General features: G+C 36.7%; 1 protein-coding gene across 2 annotated transcripts in view; it reads right to left on the bottom strand.

The window, feature by feature from the left end:
- scube3 (signal peptide, CUB domain, EGF-like 3) overlaps nt 1–19,207 on the bottom strand; it is a 140,467-nt gene that overhangs the window by 17,548 nt on the left and 103,712 nt on the right. For both annotated transcript variants that reach the window (XM_038282662.1, XM_038282664.1), the window contains 2 exons: nt 12,014–12,130; nt 9,203–9,325 (listed from right to left, as the gene is read on the bottom strand). In XM_038282662.1, coding sequence (XP_038138590.1) covers nt 9,203–9,325; nt 12,014–12,130 — 240 coding nt within the window. The remainder of the gene's footprint in view (nt 1–9,202; nt 9,326–12,013; nt 12,131–19,207) is intronic.

Genomic DNA, 19,207 nt, shown 5'->3' with positions numbered 1-19,207 from the left:
CCATTAGCAGGTGAAGATTTTTTGTTTTAATCGACATGTCTGACGGTCAGCTGCACTCGCAGGCAAAAATGGCTGCAATCATTGTGGCCAAAAGAAGGCATTGCTACAAGGAAGAATTATTATATTATCCAGTGGAAATCATCAAAAATTAGAAAAATAAAGAACATTCCCTATGATTCCAGGTTTTTGACTGATATATGGCTTAGAACTTCATCTTTCTTTTATAGCCACTTCCAGACTGCCAGTAGGACACGAAACCCCCTCAATTAAATTATCAGGAACTGACTCTGGTTTGCATCTCTTAACCATTGCAGCCATTTTTAAGAAACGATGATGGGAAGCTGGTTGTTTTTTCCTCGATGCCTGTTATGAGATAACCAGGCTGTTTTGTTTATATTATGTTATTCTGACTTTATATCCACAGTAGAAGTCAAAAGAATATTTCTTCCTGAAGCTGAACAGGTTTCTCTATTTTCCCATGTTAGGTATGCTTAAATACAAGTGATCAATCTATTGGACTAAGATCACATATGATTTAAATGGTTTATACCATAACATGCAGTAAAGAATGACATTCTTTTGGGGTTTCAGAGCTAGAAATGTACACTATAGCAGCATCTTCCTTTGAGTATGCTTTCAGAGAAATACATGCTACTATACTTTTTTGATTACATTCTCTTTCTGTTAGTATCAGTCTTACAGAGCTCAGACAGCACATGCTGGGAAGAAATAAAGGTTTCCTGCAACTTTCTGTGATGTATAATTATTTTTTCTTTTATTACAAAAGACTCAGGATTTTTCAACTATATTATGCTTTTATCTGAACCGCCTCTAGGTTTTTAGATTGCTCCATGTTCCATCAACCAGATCACAAAAGTATTTACCAGCAGTCGCAGTATCTATATCTGATAGCTTTCCTATATTTTGTAGGATTATGACCACAAACTTCACTGCACACAAACAAAAAAAGAATGGACAATCCCAATAATTGTCAAGGCTGATAGAGACATGCTCTAAAGGAGTCAGCAGCTGTAATAACACAATCATACTTAGAAACCATATTGATTTGCTCTCAATGAAATGATTACCAAACTGTTTTAAATAGTAATTTAAATAATTCAGTAGACTTCTCTTTTTACTGCAGCACATAGGTGTGGTGTAGTTGGGTGAATTCTGTCTGGAATTCTAATGCTGATTCACATTGGTTTTAGAAAAGTGTCTGTTTTTGGCAAATTAAGGGTGTACTTTAATCTAAACCCCAATGGAAAATAATCATAATGACTGAGTTTATCCTTAAAAGGTTTCTTCTTGCAACATGGACGCCACAAGTGAATCTGTAACTTATTATTACAGAGTTTAGTTTTTTCCAAAGTGAGGAGTGTAATTCCTAAAACTCATATTTACAGGGCTGCAAAAAAAACTCACCAATTAAAGCTTTCTTCTTATTCTTACCATTTTAAAGGCCTGGTTTGAACGGAAATAAATTCATTTGACTTGAGTAACAAAAATACTTCCCTTGTCTAGACAACTTAAGGTCCAATAACCATTTTCTTCAGTCTTTTTAGCAAATAAATGCTGAAAAGAGCCTCACATGCAGGTCAGAAAAACTGACAGAAGAGAAACAAAGCGACGGGTTAACACTAAGAAAAAAAAAAGTTACATTTTTACTCCTTCATAATTTAAGGTGATAGCGAATGCATGTCTTAACATCTCATTAGATAACCAAACAACAACGACTGAATAAAATAAGAGTCATGTGGTTGTAAAAGATTTTTTTCCCCCTTAATTTTCACAAGGGCTTGGAATAGCATTTGTGGCAAACCGTTTAGAGAAGCTGATGGTCTACATGAACCAAAGCAGTTTTGCATCAAACAAGGATATCTCAAGACAATATCCCAATTGTCTGATTGTGTGATAAATTTGGCTACTTTTGTCAATCAGTTTTAATGGAAATTTAATGGAGGATGTTATTTTTCTGGGTTGATCATTAAAACAAGTGTCCTTCTAATTGTCAATAATTCTGGTGTTTACGTAAAGCTGTCCAACATGCTTGTGCCCATTTTCACTTACTGGTGGTGAGGCTGACATAGTGAAAAAAATTGACGATCTTGTTTTGGAAAGTTAGCTTGTATGAGCGATGTAAACAGCAACTTTTAAACAGAGCATGAATGGGCAGAAATGGGATTGTGCATGCTTTTAATAGGTGTTCCCTCTCATGCTGCGTTCACACCAACAGCAGCAGAGGCAGCAGGAGCAGCTAGTCTACAAGCAAAGTCACTGGTTGATGCGCAACAAGGTGCAGTAAAATGTTTATTATCCTGGTGCCTGCAGTTTGGATTACGTACATGGAAACCACTTAACAGCCGCCGCGGCCAACTGCGAGGAGGCAACCGGGCCATAGGCTGCTGTTGAATGGGATTTCCAATGACAGAGCACCGCCGGTATGTGGGGGTCTGAGCGGCTCCGACAGAAATAATATTTGAAGGCACGATGGTAATCTGGATGAACTGACTGCACAGATGAAGTTTTCAGGTGTTAAAACTACTTTATTCCCACTGATCACAGCAAATATAGCTGCCAGGCAAAGAAAGGATATGGTAGCTCCGACCAACGCGCATCAGACCCACTTTTCCACCGCGCAGCTGAAGCAGCTCTGCTGCTCCTGCTGCCTTTGGTGTGAACGCAGCATCAGAAGCAGGTACAGGGTTGTCCATGTGCATTTCTTTTTAAAAGTGGAGAGGGCGGTTCTATTTAAAAAATTCGCAAAAATCCTCCACTATACCTTTAATTCTAACATTCACTATTTGATTTTGTACTTAGCATTAAATACTTATATTTCTTTACCAACCAGTTTATCTTGCAAGATTTGAAATTACCATTTTCCCCAAAGCAGATGTGTTTTACTTTCTTTATATCTCTTCCTTTTTGACTAATAACATTCCAGTCAAATTGCGGCAAAGGTCCAACCAAAATAAACCATGGCTGTACCATGGTCAGAACTAAGTAAGCATAGCTGCAGAGAATCACAAGCAGTGTGAAAAGATTCACACATTTCAATGAGGCGTAGTTTCAACACCCTCATATGATCCGATTTTCGAGCAGATTAAATGGTAAAACTGAATCGGGGAACAAAAAATTGGTGGTTCCTGCTTTCATTGGCATCTAAAGTCAGAACTTAAATGTTCACAGAGTCCAAAATTGTAGCCAGCGGAAATCAGTTACTAGAATAATAGCTGTCGGCAAAAAAAAGGTAATAACACGTTTTTATTACCAAGTTTTTCAAATTTATAATAAATGGTCTTCTCTTAACTGTATCTATCACTAAGTTTTACATTCAAATTGACACTTTGGTTTTTAAGTTAAAGAATACATACATTTCTGTATAGTTTTCTCATTTGGAAAGTTTACCATTGAACCAATAAGACAACACCAGTGTATTTGGAAGATTTAGGCAGTAACATTTTTAGAACATCTCAACTGCAATAAGATGTAGTGCAATTAGGGTTGTCACGATACTAAACTTTTCAACTCGATACCGATACAAAGGAAAATATTGGATACTCGATACCATTTTCGATACCACAAGGATAAAAACTCCAAATTTCAACATAAATATTATGATTAATAATTAAAATACAATAAATCAATAAATACAATAAACAATAAGAACAACATTTTGAGGTTGTTTGCTGTGCACAGTATTAAGCAAGCTTGATAAAAAACTTACAAAATTAAAATTAAGTTTTCCTTACTTGGCTATGCTTTGCACACATAACAATGACACTAGCCAATCCGGTTAAGAAACAAAAATAATTCTCAGCAGCTGCACCTGTTACAAAAAAAGTCTGAAACTGAAAAGTGCACGGAATTATTCAATCACACAGTGTTCTGAAAGTGCATTTTCCTCTATTCTGCACTTTAGATGAATGACTGTTTAGGTGCCACTGGTGGTAGCACTGTATCGGTACTTTTGAAAATGAGTATTGTATCCGGATACAAAGTTTCAGTATCTATACTTTTCTTTAATATCGAAATTTTTTGACAACCCTAAGTGCAATAAACCATGATATTAATTTTCGACATTGATAACTAGTGTCCCTACTGATATTTAACATAACCATTTAGTTAGGAGGATTAATGTTTGCCTGCTGTTTGGACACTCAAGATACTGCAAACTTCGACCCAGCACAAGTCATTATCACAAGACACACAAGCCTGCTTCTTTTTCACTGGGCACTGCTCTCTGGTCACCATCATGGTCCAATGACCAGAAGCTGCAAACTGACCAAAGGCTAAGTGGACCTGATGGCTGTGAAACCAACTGTTTGCAACATTTCTCTCTGATTTTCAGGAATTTCAGATGTCTATGAAGTGCCTCAGAACAAACTTCCCTCCTGTGAACCTGCAATGCTAAGGTGCTAATATTGGATACTGAGAAACCCAAGCCTTCAAAATTGAGATCAACAGATATTTGCAGATCTGGCGCACAAGTCAAAGCGTGTTTCTAGCTAAACTATTAGTTTCTTTTATGATTTTTAACCATTTCATGTGTTTACTGTTGGGTAAAGACACTAACAGGTAGAACCAAATGGTACGCCATGCTGATATGCTCAAAGCTGTTATTTTGTAAAGCTAAAACAAGCTTTATTTCACTAAGTTTAAACAGAAATATAACTTTAACATCCATGAGTTTTGTCATATGCTCATTCCATTTCGATTACCAAATTATGACTAAAAGTCCTCATGTTTTGTTAGCTAGCTCAATCAAAGAACATTAATAATCAATCAACTAAAGGTTGTTGATTTCTGATTAAGCAAATCATTTAATAAAACATTAATTTCCCAGTAGTGCTTTGTTTGCCTCTTGGAATTGCATTGTGAATTGGTTTGAGCATACCGGTATTTCAATTAATGTAAATTGGCTGGGTGCTGGTCAGACCACATTCCAAATTCTTCAAGATAAACTTTGGTTCTCAAGCATAAAATCCCTGCTGAACGGTGGTAGCATTGCTTCATTTTATCAAATAGGGTTTCAACCATGTTATTCCTTCTTCATTGTGTACATAGTAGGTTAGCTTAATCGAGTCAAGAGTTTTAACTGTAATATGTTAGACTTGGACCTGAATGATTTTTGTTAATAAACTCGTATTTTGAATGGAAGTTGTTGTGAATTTATTCTATACTTGCAGAGTTATCATTTGTTGCTCTAACACACAACCAGTAGGCTGCATGTTCACAAACACTACATGACTATCTGAATATCATTTAAATAAATAACATATTTATCACACCTAATCTGGTGGGCAATAAATATATTTGTCTTGCATACCAACTTTAGCTTAAAATAGTGGCCATTTTTTTCATCCTTGACGGTAAAGTCAGCTTCTAACATTTGGTATCATAATTTGTAAGCAGCTAAAATGAAACTCCTATCTTTGAAGGCTGGGCTTAATTAAAGAGATAACAAAAAGATGCAAAAAGGTTTATTTAATAAGAATGTCCCTTTAAAGCCTCATTTATAGGTTTTCCAAGTATATCCAAAGTGAAGAAAATCCTGAACAGACCCAGAACTTTACAATATCTGCCAAAGAACACCTAGAGACGAGAGATGTAGGGGTAAGGGTTTCCATTTTAGCTCTACAAATGGATGGATGGAAGATTTTTATAGGATTCTTTTTCTTTTATTAAAACAAAGGCAAAGCCACAGGGCTGACCTCTCACATGTTTTCTATTTCTTTGTTTCTTCAAAGGATGAGATAAAAGGTTTCACTGGACAGTTTTTAATTTTCCAGAAAACCCCAGGGTTTTAGAATATTTTTAAAAGAAAGAAAGCCTGAAGTCTGAATGCGTTAATGGACCTTACAGGACATGGCAACTGCTCTAATGCTCTCTGAAACCCACCGTTTCAAATGACTTACAACATGTGGTGATGGTTTGTGACTGCACAGAACATGCCTTTCTGGGATTCTGAGCTGCCTCTGTGACAAATGCAGCAGCCACCAACAGAAATGAGCCAAGCAGCCAAGCAAGAAAGGTAAAATAAAATTAAATGTCTGAATTCCCTGAAATATAGGAAAAGTTTGCATTACTTTTTAAAACCACATGAGGAAATGGGTAAAGTGGAATTGGTTTGTCAAATATGATTTAGAGGCAGGTTACCCTGTTGTTGAAAAGCAATATGCAATGTGAGGTGTCAATGTGTTTTGGACAGAACAACTAAATGCGTTTAAGAGTTCGGTTTTGCTCTGTCCTTCATAACTGACATAATGTCTCTATTGGCATCACGTATTTAAATTACAGTAATTACAGCTTTTAAAATAAATTTATATTTGAAAAGAAAATACTGCAGCCTTGATTTTTTTTCACATTTACTGTTTACTTGTGATATGGATGGAAAATGGTGTATAATTTTCAGAAAGGTTTTTGTGGAAAAAAAAAAAACAACTTAAAAAGTGTGTCTTTGTATTCATGTCCCTGAGTCAACAATTAATCCACCAACCTTTCACTGAAATTAGAGCAGCTTTTACCTTGTAGAAACTATGATACATTCAAACTTGCCACATTTGGTCCATTTTAAACAGATACAGAATTTGTGTCCCCTTTGGTCTTGACCCATTGTGCTGATGTGAATACACTCAAGCTGACCGTGGTCCAGACAAAACTACATGACCGAGATATTGTGCTGTTCACTACTGGCCTGAATGCAAATTCATTGGATCTCCTTCACCTTGCATGATGCATTCTCAGATGCATCATGATGTTTTTCAGGTATGTATCTATGTCCAGTGATGGAGGGGCCCTCTTGGTCAGTGACAAGCATTTGGGCAAGGTGGGCACCAGCATAGAATGAAAATACAATCTTTGGACCGTTTAATTTTATTTTGCAATATAAAATTTCGGTGGGTTCACAGAAAAAAGAAGGAAACACACCCTCATAATATATGGATGCTTTTGCAAGGCCATGACCTCTAGTTACTAGTTTGAAAAAGCATAGTTTTTTCAAGCATCAGAATAGTTTTAGAGTAAAAAACTAGAAATATGAAAAATTTTCAGTTACAGTGCTTCTCAAAATGTCCCAACCTTAAAAACCTCTGCTGTTTACATTTAATGATATTCTTTTTCAATCTGTCAGTCATTCATAAAGTCAATCAGTCAATCATAAATATGTAATATCCCGATACCATGAAATCCTGTGGTATCTGCAATAATCAGGACAGAACCAACAGGAATAAAATGTAATCTTTACCGAGATGCCTGCCCTCTTTTTCCTTTTTTTCTCTATCTTTCTGAGAAGAGAGCAATGATAGGAATAAAAAAAAAGATAGTAAGAGGCTGCCAGGTGACTCAGTGCATAAAGCTAACAGCACCACACTCAACACAAGGTGAACTTTATCACAACCTCTGTCTCCAGACAAAACACGCAGCATCAAACAAGAACAACAGTGTACCAACACTGACCCTCTGCACTCAAACAGCACATGGCTGACTCCTTTGTGACACAATGCCTAACACAAGCTGTGATTTACATTCCTTCTAAGAAAGGGCCACATTTTCTCACTTATCTGTGTTATTGTGGCTAAACAAACTTTACATTGCTTGGCACCAAATAATGACAGAAAGGCATTCAACCAAAATGTGACGCAGTTTTTTTTTCCACTGACCACATGAGATGTTAGAGTAGTGTGTGGAGAGTGGTGTGATTGAGAGCACCAGCTGTAATACCACTGCATGACACTGATGCAAACCATGCTGCGTACTGATTGACCACATCAATGAGGACAAAAGAAACATATTTAATGTAATCTGTTTTTCCACATGGAGAGAAGCTGAGATCAGCTCCATGTTTCAAGTCTTGCAGGTTTTTTTTTTTTTTTTTTTCAGCTCTAACATTTCTAGTGACTGAATACATCCAAGACTCCACGGAGCCATAGTGTAACAAACTTTTGTGCAGCCATGAAAAACTCATATTTCCTGCAAGTTAACTAATCTTCCGTTTAGAAATGATCACAATTAAAAGTAAGAAAAATAGCCAGATAGCCAGGAAAAAAATATAATGATGGTAGACCGAGCCAAGATCCTGTGGTTTGCCAACAAACCAGACATTGTGGTGGTTGACATAGCAATACCAAATGACTGCAACATCAGAAAAAAGAACATGAAAAACTAGAGAAATGCCAGGGTCTCAGAGAAGAGCTGGAGAAAACCTGGAAGGTCAAGGCATCAGTGGTGCCCGTGGTCATTGGGGCACTCAAGGCAGTGAGCCCCCAAACTTGAGAAGAGGCTACAGCAGATCCCTGGAAATACATCAGAAATCTCTGGCCAGAAGAGTGCAGTTCTAGGAACAGCAAACATACAGCACAGAACCCTCAAGCTACCAGGCCCAAGTTGAGCTTTGAGGAAAAAAAGGGAGACCACCTGCAGTGGGTGAGGGCGTTTTTTATTTTTTATGTTATTTGATTGACCTGAATCAATTAATAGGTCATAACCAAGAGTTGCTAAAGGCTAGGCAAAGAGCTGTTGCAAAAGCAGAACATGTTTAGTCTGTCTTCATGAAATATATAACAAAAATCCAAACAACAAGTGTTGATAGCTCTCTAAGAACAATCAATGCAGTCCTTATCCGGGATAGTAAGCTTCCATTCTGACATTAACAAGCTAGTCCCCTTAGGGCAACCGTATTTAAAGATGGCAATGGCATATCTCGACGTCCTTTCGTGTGCACCGACAACGTTATTTGTCATTTTAGCACGACGTCGCAGCTTGCTCAGCTTAGCCATATTGAAGAATGGACACAAGCAGTGGAATGCTAGCTATTCTACAGATATATATCTTCCTTTGCAGGGTATCATAGAGGTTTAGTATGTACAAGTGAAATGTACTTAGGGTCAAACATGAGTCTTTGGTGAACGCTATTTGAACCAATAAGAAAATTCAACTACAACAAACCCTTGTCATTTTAGGACAATATTGAGTCAGTTGGAGAATAATAGGAGCAGAAAATCTTACATATAGATGTAATGCAATGTACACTAACATTAAAATAACACCTATAGATCCAGTTTACACAGTTTTAATAAAAAGGTGGATTGTGGGGTGAGTTACACTTTAAATTCAATTAACAGATCTAATCTTGTTTTTGAAATTTCACTCAAGTTTACCAGAACATGAAGAGAAGAGGAATGGAGTGAAGCAAGCTACACACCTTGACAAGTTCTTTCGTTGGTAAGCAGCTTGTAGCCTTTCTTGCAGCTGCACTCGAAGCTGCCCACAGTGTTTCGGCATACATGATCACAACCTCCATTGTTCAGACGGCACTCATCAATGTCTGCAAGGAGAAAACCCCAATGAGGAGTGGGTCATCTAAATCACTCATCACAACAGTAAGGGAGAGATAAATGTGCAAAGGAAAACCGAACTATTCCCTCTTTTAGTAGAAAACTAGTTGTTTAATTTGTTTTTGTTATTTTTAACAATGTTCATTTGAGCACTGTGTTTTAGAAGTAAAAATCTGGCAAAGTTTGATGGCAACTTGGTGACAAAGAGGAATTCAAAAGTGGTATCCAGGGTGTTGGAGATACAACTTAAGGAAAAGTGAATTATTGCCTCTATGTGTTGCTCAGTTTTCCAGAAAATGCTGAATTATAATAGGATTTTGTTACTGGTCTCAAAAGAAAAAAGAAATAAACTGTTTGCATGTGACTTAAATTAATTACAAGTCTCACATAAAAAGCCCCCTAGCAGTAAATTTAAAATAAGTACTGTCCATCTCCTTTAGATTTTAACATTCTTTATGACAGCAAGTTCTAAAGCAGCTCAGATTAATCATTGTTGAAAATAACCCTTGTTTTTCTCAAGGGATCCTTCATCATCTGGATAAAATTAAGTTCATAAGAAATTGCAATAATGTATCAGTCTCCTGCTTGCCCTATTCATCTCTGTCTGTTTAGAAGTGCATTGTCTCAAGCAAGTTCTCTTTCTATTTCTGCCAATGCCACCTGGCTTGTTTTCTCCATCTTGTTTTTTTAACAACAACCAACTAATACAAGTCAAAGTGGATTTATCACAGTTTGCCTAATCATACAGGTAAAAAATACAAAAAACAAAAAACAGTCAAATGTTTATACTGTTCCTCTTTGAAAATATCAAAAATTAAATGACAATAAAATTCTTTACATTCAAATGTCAGATATTTCCCTTTTTAAAAAAATAAATTTTAGTCTTCTTTTCTATACAGTCCTTTTGATCAATGCAAGGGCTATATTATTAATAATCCCAATATGCTTGTTTTTGTCTGTCAAGTGGTGGTCCCAAAAGATTAACATTAACTTGAGGTTTCTGAAAAAGAAAAAAAAAGGAGAATGAATTCAAAGTATAATTTCCTCCTGTAGACATTAAGAATAGAATAGAAAGAATACAAAGAATGCCAATAAAAGCACTCTCACTCTAGGACTGAAGTAGACATAGTGTTTGAGTTTGTGGTTATATTTTTGTATCAAATCTCAAGATATTTATCAGGCCTTCTTAAAGACAAATGCTTTAGGCAAAATCTCTTGTTTTGTTCTGGGGAGTCGCTGAATTGCTAGATTCAAGGAAATGGGGGCAGACCCGAGTACTGGATCAACTTAGGATGACCAGATTAAAAAAAAGGGAACAACAAAAAAACAAAACAAAAAACAAATGTGGGAAAACTAGGATGCTTATGAGGGACAACATGGGACCAATGCATCTTTTCCAACTCACTTTTACCATGTTTTTCTTTACGTTCCGTTCCCATTGTATCTAATTAAAAAATAACTTTGACAAACTTCACAAAAAAAAACAATCCTTTCACTCCTCAGTAAAAATAGAGATTCACCGTCTTTGTTGTGGCTCCGATTTTTTGTTTTTCTTTAAACATAATTTTAATTGCATTTCATCTTAAAATCCTTTGCCTGATCTGTTTTAGGAGGATGGTGCACAGGCTTGTCATGAAGTGGGGCACTGGTTGAGCTCTGGGACAATCACTGCATCCTTGCTTATTTTTCAATTAGAAAAAAAGCCTGTGTGAAGTTTTTCTTATTTTGTTGCACATTTGACACAGATGAATGGGGGACATTGTATCAATTTGTTGGACAGTGGGACAGAAGTGAAAAGTCTGGCACTGTTCTAAGCAAATTGTCAAATCTGGTTACTCTAGATCAACTAATCAGAAGTGGATTTCGGGAAACACGAGCATTTTAAGCCAATAAGTAACGCCCATTTGTTTATCCCCTTATCCATATATGGTCATCTGGGGCTTGTCTTTTGTGGTCAGTGGGTTTAAGATTCTGGACTGAGCCCAAGTCTGTAGCAAGGAAAAGATTTTACTTCTATTTTTCATGAGATGAACCCAATAATCTTGTAGCCTTTTTCCCTTAAATATTTAAAAAAAAAATTGTGTTAATGAGCTCTCTTCCTTGGCTATTATAATCCTTCATCCCACAGGTGTGGCATGTTAAGATACCCATTAGACAGCCTGATTATTCTACATGGTATTACCGCGTGTTTATAGAGAAAGTAATAGATCTTTAGATCCAGGTCATTAAAAGTGGGAGCAAAACGAACGTGCTGGATTCATATTCTGTGTCAGTAAATACAGTATATAATATTTAAGACTGCATTGGCGTAAAATGAACGGTTGAAGCAATATCTATATTCAGAAAGGGTTTTTTAAAGGTTTTTAAATGTTTAAATCTACCTGAAGGTTCATAACTAGTGAGTTTGAATGTTCATGCTATAACGTAATTGATAAAGCATATTAATACCAAAAAGGAATACTATAATATTGAATTATCAAAATTCACAGCCACAACTGCACATATGCTGTAAAACATTCTACAAGAGAAGCAGAAGACATGTTGATAGTTATTAAATCATATCATTTAATTGTAGGACTATTCTGCCTGGCAACAGGACAAGCAGGAAATTATTTTCATGACAGCAGGGTAGGTGCAGAGTGAATGCCGCGCTGATGCGGGGCTGATGGGCGATTTACCTTTGCAGGTCTTGCGGTCTGGCTGCAGAGTGAAGCCAACAGGGCAGCTGCAGCGGACCCCCGTCACTGAATCGTGACATGTGCTGTCACAGCCGCCGTTATTTACTGCACAGGTCTCTGCAAGGAAATAGGTAGAGAGATGAAAATACCAAGTCATTTGTTGTCCTGACCTACTTATTCAAACAGTATGCATGTGTACTGGCATCACAGCAAAAAAAAAAAAATTAGGAGCCAAGCTATCATCTACAGCTATAAAGAGAAAACAGGAGGGGGTGATGAGAACAGGGTTTTAGAGTAGAAAGAGAACAAGATGGTAGTAGTCTTGAATACAGCAGATGGAGTTAGAATATTAACTTGAAAACATGTAGAAAAGAAGATTTCAACATGAAGATATAGTTAACACAGCTTAAAAGGATTACATATATTAGTAGGTGTATATGTATTCTTTTAAATAATTCCTAATCTTGTATATGAGGAACAAGTATTCACTTTACTACCAACTTTACTGTTCACCATGGGCAAGCAAATCCATTTCTGTGAAAGCCATCATCAGCATCATTTGAACAAGGGTTTACTTTTTCTATGGCATTAGATTTTGTACTTGAAAATGAGAAAAATGATAATTGATTGTTTGAATTGCACAGCAAACAGTAAATAGACAAAGTTGCCCCTAAATGAAATATTAATCATTTAAAGGAGGCTGACTTTTTGTTTTAATGTTCAGCTGCATATTCTGTAAACAATCACTTGGAAGATAGAAAAAATGAAACCAGGATTGCAAATTAGTATTGAAAAATATTTTAGAATCTTTAACGCTTTCCAAGGCTATGTATTATTATCATTATCAACGAATAAGAGGTTTATTTGCAATAGACAGACTAATATAGATGAAAGATCCTAGCTCTCAAAGGAGAGTTTATGGTTTTCTTCACAAATAAACCTGACTCTACCAACATAGACACTAGATCTACACAGATTAAGGTAGTTGTAGAAATGTCTATAGATTCTGATCAGTGTTGGGACTATAATGATCCACTTGAGGTTTCTGAGTTATCAAAAACAGCATCTCAATCTAAATCTGCAACTTTATGGCAGGCTGGCCTAGTGGTTGGAGATGCTAACCTAGTGGTTAGCATTTGTGTCCTGGAAAGACCACAAGATCATTGGTCTGAAGGTCACCCTGTCAGTCAGGGTCCTTGAGAAGCTCAGTAATGCCGGATTGCTCCATAGATGCTACTCAGCACCAGCAGTACAATTCTCCTTTAAGGATGGTTTACATGCAAAGGGCACATTTCCCCACTTCCACACTACTATAAAAGAATATTTCCTTCCTTGATGATATTAGATCCCATCTAAACATTCGGCTTTAATTGCTAAATACTTGCTTATTAATTTACCCAAAAATATTCCTCAATCAGGGCACCCTCATTTTTCATCTTTTTTGTTTAAACTGTCTTCTTAAACGCCCAGCTGGTGATTTACACTTGGCCTGGTGCTACTAGAGGTCTCTACCTCTTAAATGAGTTTTCTTTTAAACTGTCTTTACATGCATGCTCAGTATGAGGGATTGATGCAAAGTCAACAGCTCCATGCAAGGGACAGTTGCACTGTTGCTACATGGATGCCAGGATGAAATAAATAGTTTTTTTTATTTGACTTTAAATCTTTTCAATTATGAAAGAACTCAATTCCCTTTTTGGAATCTACACTGAAAATTGATTCCAGTTACATAAAAAGGCTTTTAAGATTGTTATACCTAAACCTAAAGTCCTTTATCCTCCTTTCCTTCCAATAATTTATAAAAAAAAAATTGTGCCTATCAATTGTATAGCATTTACACACATATGATCGGTTCGAACAGTATCAAATTTTGAAACCTCACCACCGTTACACCACAATACCTGTCTGCACCTTCATGTTTTCCAAAACACAAAAAAGAGAAATCTTGTATTTATTTATTTGTAAAAGGTTATATAATACCTTCATCTTTAAAATAAAAAAAAGTTGTACTTTTTCTTGCACACTAAAGAGCAATGCTCAGATTTCAGGATTTGGCAGGTTATACAAACTTGCTGTTCTTGTTAAAAAAGGCAGATTTCTTTAATGTCCTTTTGTTTTAATATCCTTCTGGCAAATACTTTCTTTTGGAATATGTGTAGTATGTAATACTGTACCATCTACAGTACTACCCTTTCATTTGAAGACTCAAAAACAATTTACTCTGAAACCATGTGGCCAAGGGGTGTGTCTTCTAGAGTTATGATCACTGAGTTAGAATAGAATTGTTTGGTTATTCATTCATTTGGCCTTCTATACAAATTAACCTTGGTATCATTTTTAACCAGAAAATCATATTAAAATCCAATATTAAGCAAAACCGTGGTCATTTTATCTACAGCATTATGCCAAAGCTAGAAATTATTAATCTCAAACTGATGCAAAAAAAAACGACATTATGTACTTTTTACGTTAATTCAGGGCTGCCTAAAGTCAGCCTTCGAGGGCCACTATCCTGCAGGTCTTAGAGGTTTCCCTGCTTCAACAACTTTCCATAAATAGTTTATTAACTAGCTTTTGCTGAACTGCAATCATCAGAATTAGCTGTGCTGAAGCAGGGACCCTTAAAGCCTGCAGGACAGTGGCCCACGAGGGAAGACTTAGGACAGCCCTGTTTAAGGCTTAACATTTTAAAAGCTTTTTTTTCCCCATGAAACCTAAAATAGTCTATGAAATACCTTTAGCCTTTTCAGCTTGAAGCTCGGACTGAAAAGCAAAACAAAAAAACTCCAATGTTAACTTTTCCTCATTGACCACCTCTTTTAACCAGATTCACATTTAGCTTTCTTTAAGTTCAGTCCCACAAAAGTAAAGTACCTTTTATGTTTAAAAATCTGATTTTAACTTAAGTTCCCAAAGGACATTTAGCTCTAGGGGTGAAGGTTTATTCATGTTTCCTTTAGTAAGAAGAGGTTAACAAACATTTCAGTTATCAGTTTAATTTATATACTAGTTTTAATTATTTCAATTTTCTGGTCCGTTTTTTCCATCCATAGAAGGTAGTGAGGCTTCAGCAATTCCTGACCCATTTTTAAGCCAATAAGCAATTGTTTTTTTTTTTTTTTTTTTTTTTTTACCACTAGACCAATACTACAAAGGCCTGTAACACGAAGCAAGCTCAATGTACTGGAGTTTCTCCCAGCCTATCCTGTTCAACCAATCCACAACAAAAGCAACCATGACCAGCAGTACCACAAAGTTGGTTCTCAACTTGCTAACTCAATCCAGATTTAATTGATCATGAATCTGCAGGCACACATATAAAGGGGCGGGTTCAAGGTAGCAGAACAATCCCAATCAAGAGTGCAGAATAAAAGTGCCGCATTTCTTCTGTGAGGAACAAAAACTAATCTTACAGAAATACGAAGAAGAAAAAAAAGGTCTCAATGGAAAGTCAAACATGGTGGCAGTATGAAAGATATGCCGAATGACATGGCAAATGATTGCAGACTATATAAATGTGCAGTCAGGAAAGGTTAAACATCAGTGATAGTTAACACCGACTGTATCCTAGCCTGTACTACATATTAATCGCGTGCCCTTTGGGACTGAAGAGGAATTGATGGAGGAGTTGATAAAATAAAACCCTAAAACATAATTTCATCAAAATCTACTCTGCTTTTAAAAAAAGTCATCAAATGCAACCCCAAATGTACAGAAATAGAAAGCTAGCCTGCCCCGGAGCAGGTTTGCAGTTGAGAGTCAGAGGCGGCTGGTTGAGTTTTCTCCAGGTGGGGCTATAACTGTAAAACAGACGTAAAAATAGGATTAAATTGGATAAAAATGACACACAGTAAATTGATCTGAGATTAATTTGGATATAAAGGAAACCGAATAATTTCTTTGGAAAACTTTGAAAACATAATTTAATTATTGTGGCTGAATTCTTTATGCTCCTTTAAAAATTACTTTTTTGAGCCTTTATTTTGTATTTAATACAGTAATAAAAAAAATCACGGTTTTGTATACACTGATGCTATCAAAATATACATCAATGTCATTAATTTCAAGACCTTGTATGACCTTGTTGTTTTGAATGTCTGTGTTTACATGGGATGTGGTAGGAATGTTTCTATTTGGGTCAGTTGTTTGTTACCATGGCAGTCTGTGTTGGTGAATCTGGGAGGAGTAGCTTCTGAAGGAGCTGCTCTGCGTGGATCAGGATGGGTGTGTTTGTTTGGCTGATGAGTTAAAAAATCAACAGTTTTTCTTGGGAATGAGTTGCTCCACCCTGAAGTGATGTCTTCTTTGATAGAGGTTTTCATTTATCTGTCTGCCGTGGAGACATATTTTTCATTTAAAATTTGCCAGTGTTTTTCATCAAGATAAACATTCAAGACACAGAGATTTAGTGTGAATGGCCATTTGAGGGGGAAAAAGCTCATGATGCTGCATCACACCCCAGTCTTTACACAGACTTTAGAGCATAGTACTGTGGGTTCAAAAATTGCAGAGATATTTTGCAGATCAGACAACGGAACAAAGTTGGGACATGCTTTCAAACTGCTTAGTCAGACAGCTGTCTCATCAAATTGTAATTATTGTGTGTTAAAAAGAGTTAAGAAACATTCAAACAGGGTTCTGAAAAGGCAGGAGACAGACACATGGTCTGGGTTTTGCTTTTGTTTGTGTATTCTGGAAGCACACCAGCCACATCGGCGCATCTACTGGGCTGGGACGCACAATTACAGCAAGAGCAGGCCGACTTCTGCAAATATTCTCCATAAAATGTGCAGAGGTTTGGTCTAAAGCTGATCCGCAGTAATATACGAGATGTTAGGACAGTGATCATAATCTCAGAAAAACCACATGATTTCTAGTTGCAGTAACTCTTGACTTACATCAGAGATGATGACAATCATCTTGTCATCAGTTATTTGTGACAACCGCAAGTAAAATATACAACAGGGTGAGCACGCAGAATACCCAAAAAAGGCTAAAATCAGAGTCTTGCTGGGACTGGATGGCCTTGGGGCAAAAGAGGTTATTTCCTAGAAAACTCTGGAGTTGCTTGACCAAACAGCAAGCATGCAGCTCTACTGAATTTATTCAGACAGGATGGTTTTTGTAAGATCTACAATGCTTTGGTTAAAAATTCATCCTTGTTGAACCTTTTTTTGTGTTGTCGTATTACAACCACAAAAGTATATTCAATTAGATTTTTATGATATAGACCAATACATATTTACATACCTTAACCCTGTCTTATAGTTGCAGACTAGATTTTTGTCTGTTTCCACTGGCAATTTTGTAATTTAGCTTTGGTAATGATCTCCAGTTTTATGTGCTTAGAGGGTTTTTTTAGCAAGTTTCCAAAAAAATTTGTCAGATACAAGTCGAGACTCCTGCAGGGTCTCATTAAAACATAACCTTCTAATAGGAGGCTAACTTGCTAACAGAAAAAAAAAACAAGTTTGTAAAATAAATCATAACTTTAAATCTTTATCAGTCAAAGTTAAAGTAAAGATGGGCTCACATGTCTCTCAGTAGATCTTAAAAATGTTGCACATTTTCATCTTTAAAATACATCAATCTCCATCAGAGTGGATGGACTGTTTCTGTAAAGATAGTTTTTAAAATATTTCTATTAAATCTTAACTGAATTTAGCTCTGGACTTAATAAAGGTCATTCTAACATATGTATATAAGACCCAGATTTAAACCATCTTTAGCTCTGGCTATATCTTTAGTGTTCAGCACTGTCATGGATACAACCCACCCTATTTTTCTCAGCTTTCCTGTCCCTTGAAGAAAAGCATCCTCACTGCATGGTGCTGCCACTACCATGTGCTGTTCAATGTTACTTCAACTCAACCCATCGCTTTATATGTAGACAAGAATGCTTGATATCCATCTAAGCTGACTGCAGAAGAGATCCCAAACTACTGAGTCATGTACCACATAGTGTGGGCTGCATAAAAGCAATTTCTATCTGGAAAATGATCACCTTGTGAGAGAAACCTATTTCTGTTTGTGGTATTCATTTTTAAAAGTTGTCCCTTTAACAGACACCACTGCCTAAGCACAGCATCTCTGAAGCTCCTCCAGAGCCAGCATGGACCTCTTAACTACTTTAACCCTCCTGTTATGTTCATTTGTTAGGAACAGCCGTGCTGTTCCTGGGTCAGTTTGACCCGGTGCATGTTTAATTATCCAAAAGATGTCTGAAACCCAAAAAAATCCTAACAAGCATTGTTAATATTTCATTACTAACTCCATTACTAACTATTCTATCAATATTTAGTGCAATGGTGTTCCTTACCTCTAACAGGTAATGATCCAATTATGATAAATCACTCGTTTTTCAAAAAAAAAAAAGCTGCATGTTCAAACTTTTTTTAATGTTTCACCACTTTATTACTTTTGAAAGACCAACATATAAAACACCTTAGTTTTACACAACATTGAAACTTAACATTTAAATTTTGTTTTACATACATGCACTGTTTGTGCACCAGAAATGAACAAAATCGCAATACAACAATACAACAAACAAGCAATTGCAATATGAACAAGGTGTATGTGCATGTGTGTCTGTCTGTCTGTACATCTACACAGCACACGAGTGACATGTCATCACACTGTGCTTTGTGCAAGTGAATTTTGCACATTTTGCGCATGTCATGCTTGTCTTGACATTGTCAGATGGCTTGCAGAACTGGCACCTCTTCCTCTTTCTTTTCCCCTCATGTGCAACCTATAAACAAGAGGACCATGATTACTTTACTATGGTCTCTTTTTGCTGATCCCAAAACACACACAACTCACCCTCATACACTTATACACACACAATAACACACACACACACCCACTTACGTATTTACTTACGTAACTCACGCATTGGTGTTCTTGATGCAGTCCTCTCCTGGATCTCCCTCACCGTGGCTGCAGCAGCTAGGGTCCTTGGCAGGTGCTGCCTCCGTTGGATGTGTGGTGTCACAAGCGCCTTCCGCAGCTCCTCGAGAAAGATGCGCCTCTTGTACAGCTTGTACAGATTCCAGTCATGAAATATCTCCGTCCAGATGATAAGTGCATTGTAGGCTGATACATCGATCGTGTTATAAAAGATGACCAATGGCCAGCTCGCAGTCATCCGTTTGGTGCTGTAGGACCCTGTCACTTTGTCAAAATTGTCTA

This window comes from Cyprinodon tularosa, unplaced genomic scaffold, assembly GCF_016077235.1.
Source record: "Cyprinodon tularosa strain WSP-4 unplaced genomic scaffold, ASM1607723v1 ctg187, whole genome shotgun sequence".
NCBI classification, from domain to species: Eukaryota; Metazoa; Chordata; class Actinopteri; order Cyprinodontiformes; family Cyprinodontidae; genus Cyprinodon; species Cyprinodon tularosa.
The sequence above is the reverse complement of the archived record's forward strand: the minus strand, read 5'-3'. Positions and strand labels throughout refer to the sequence as shown.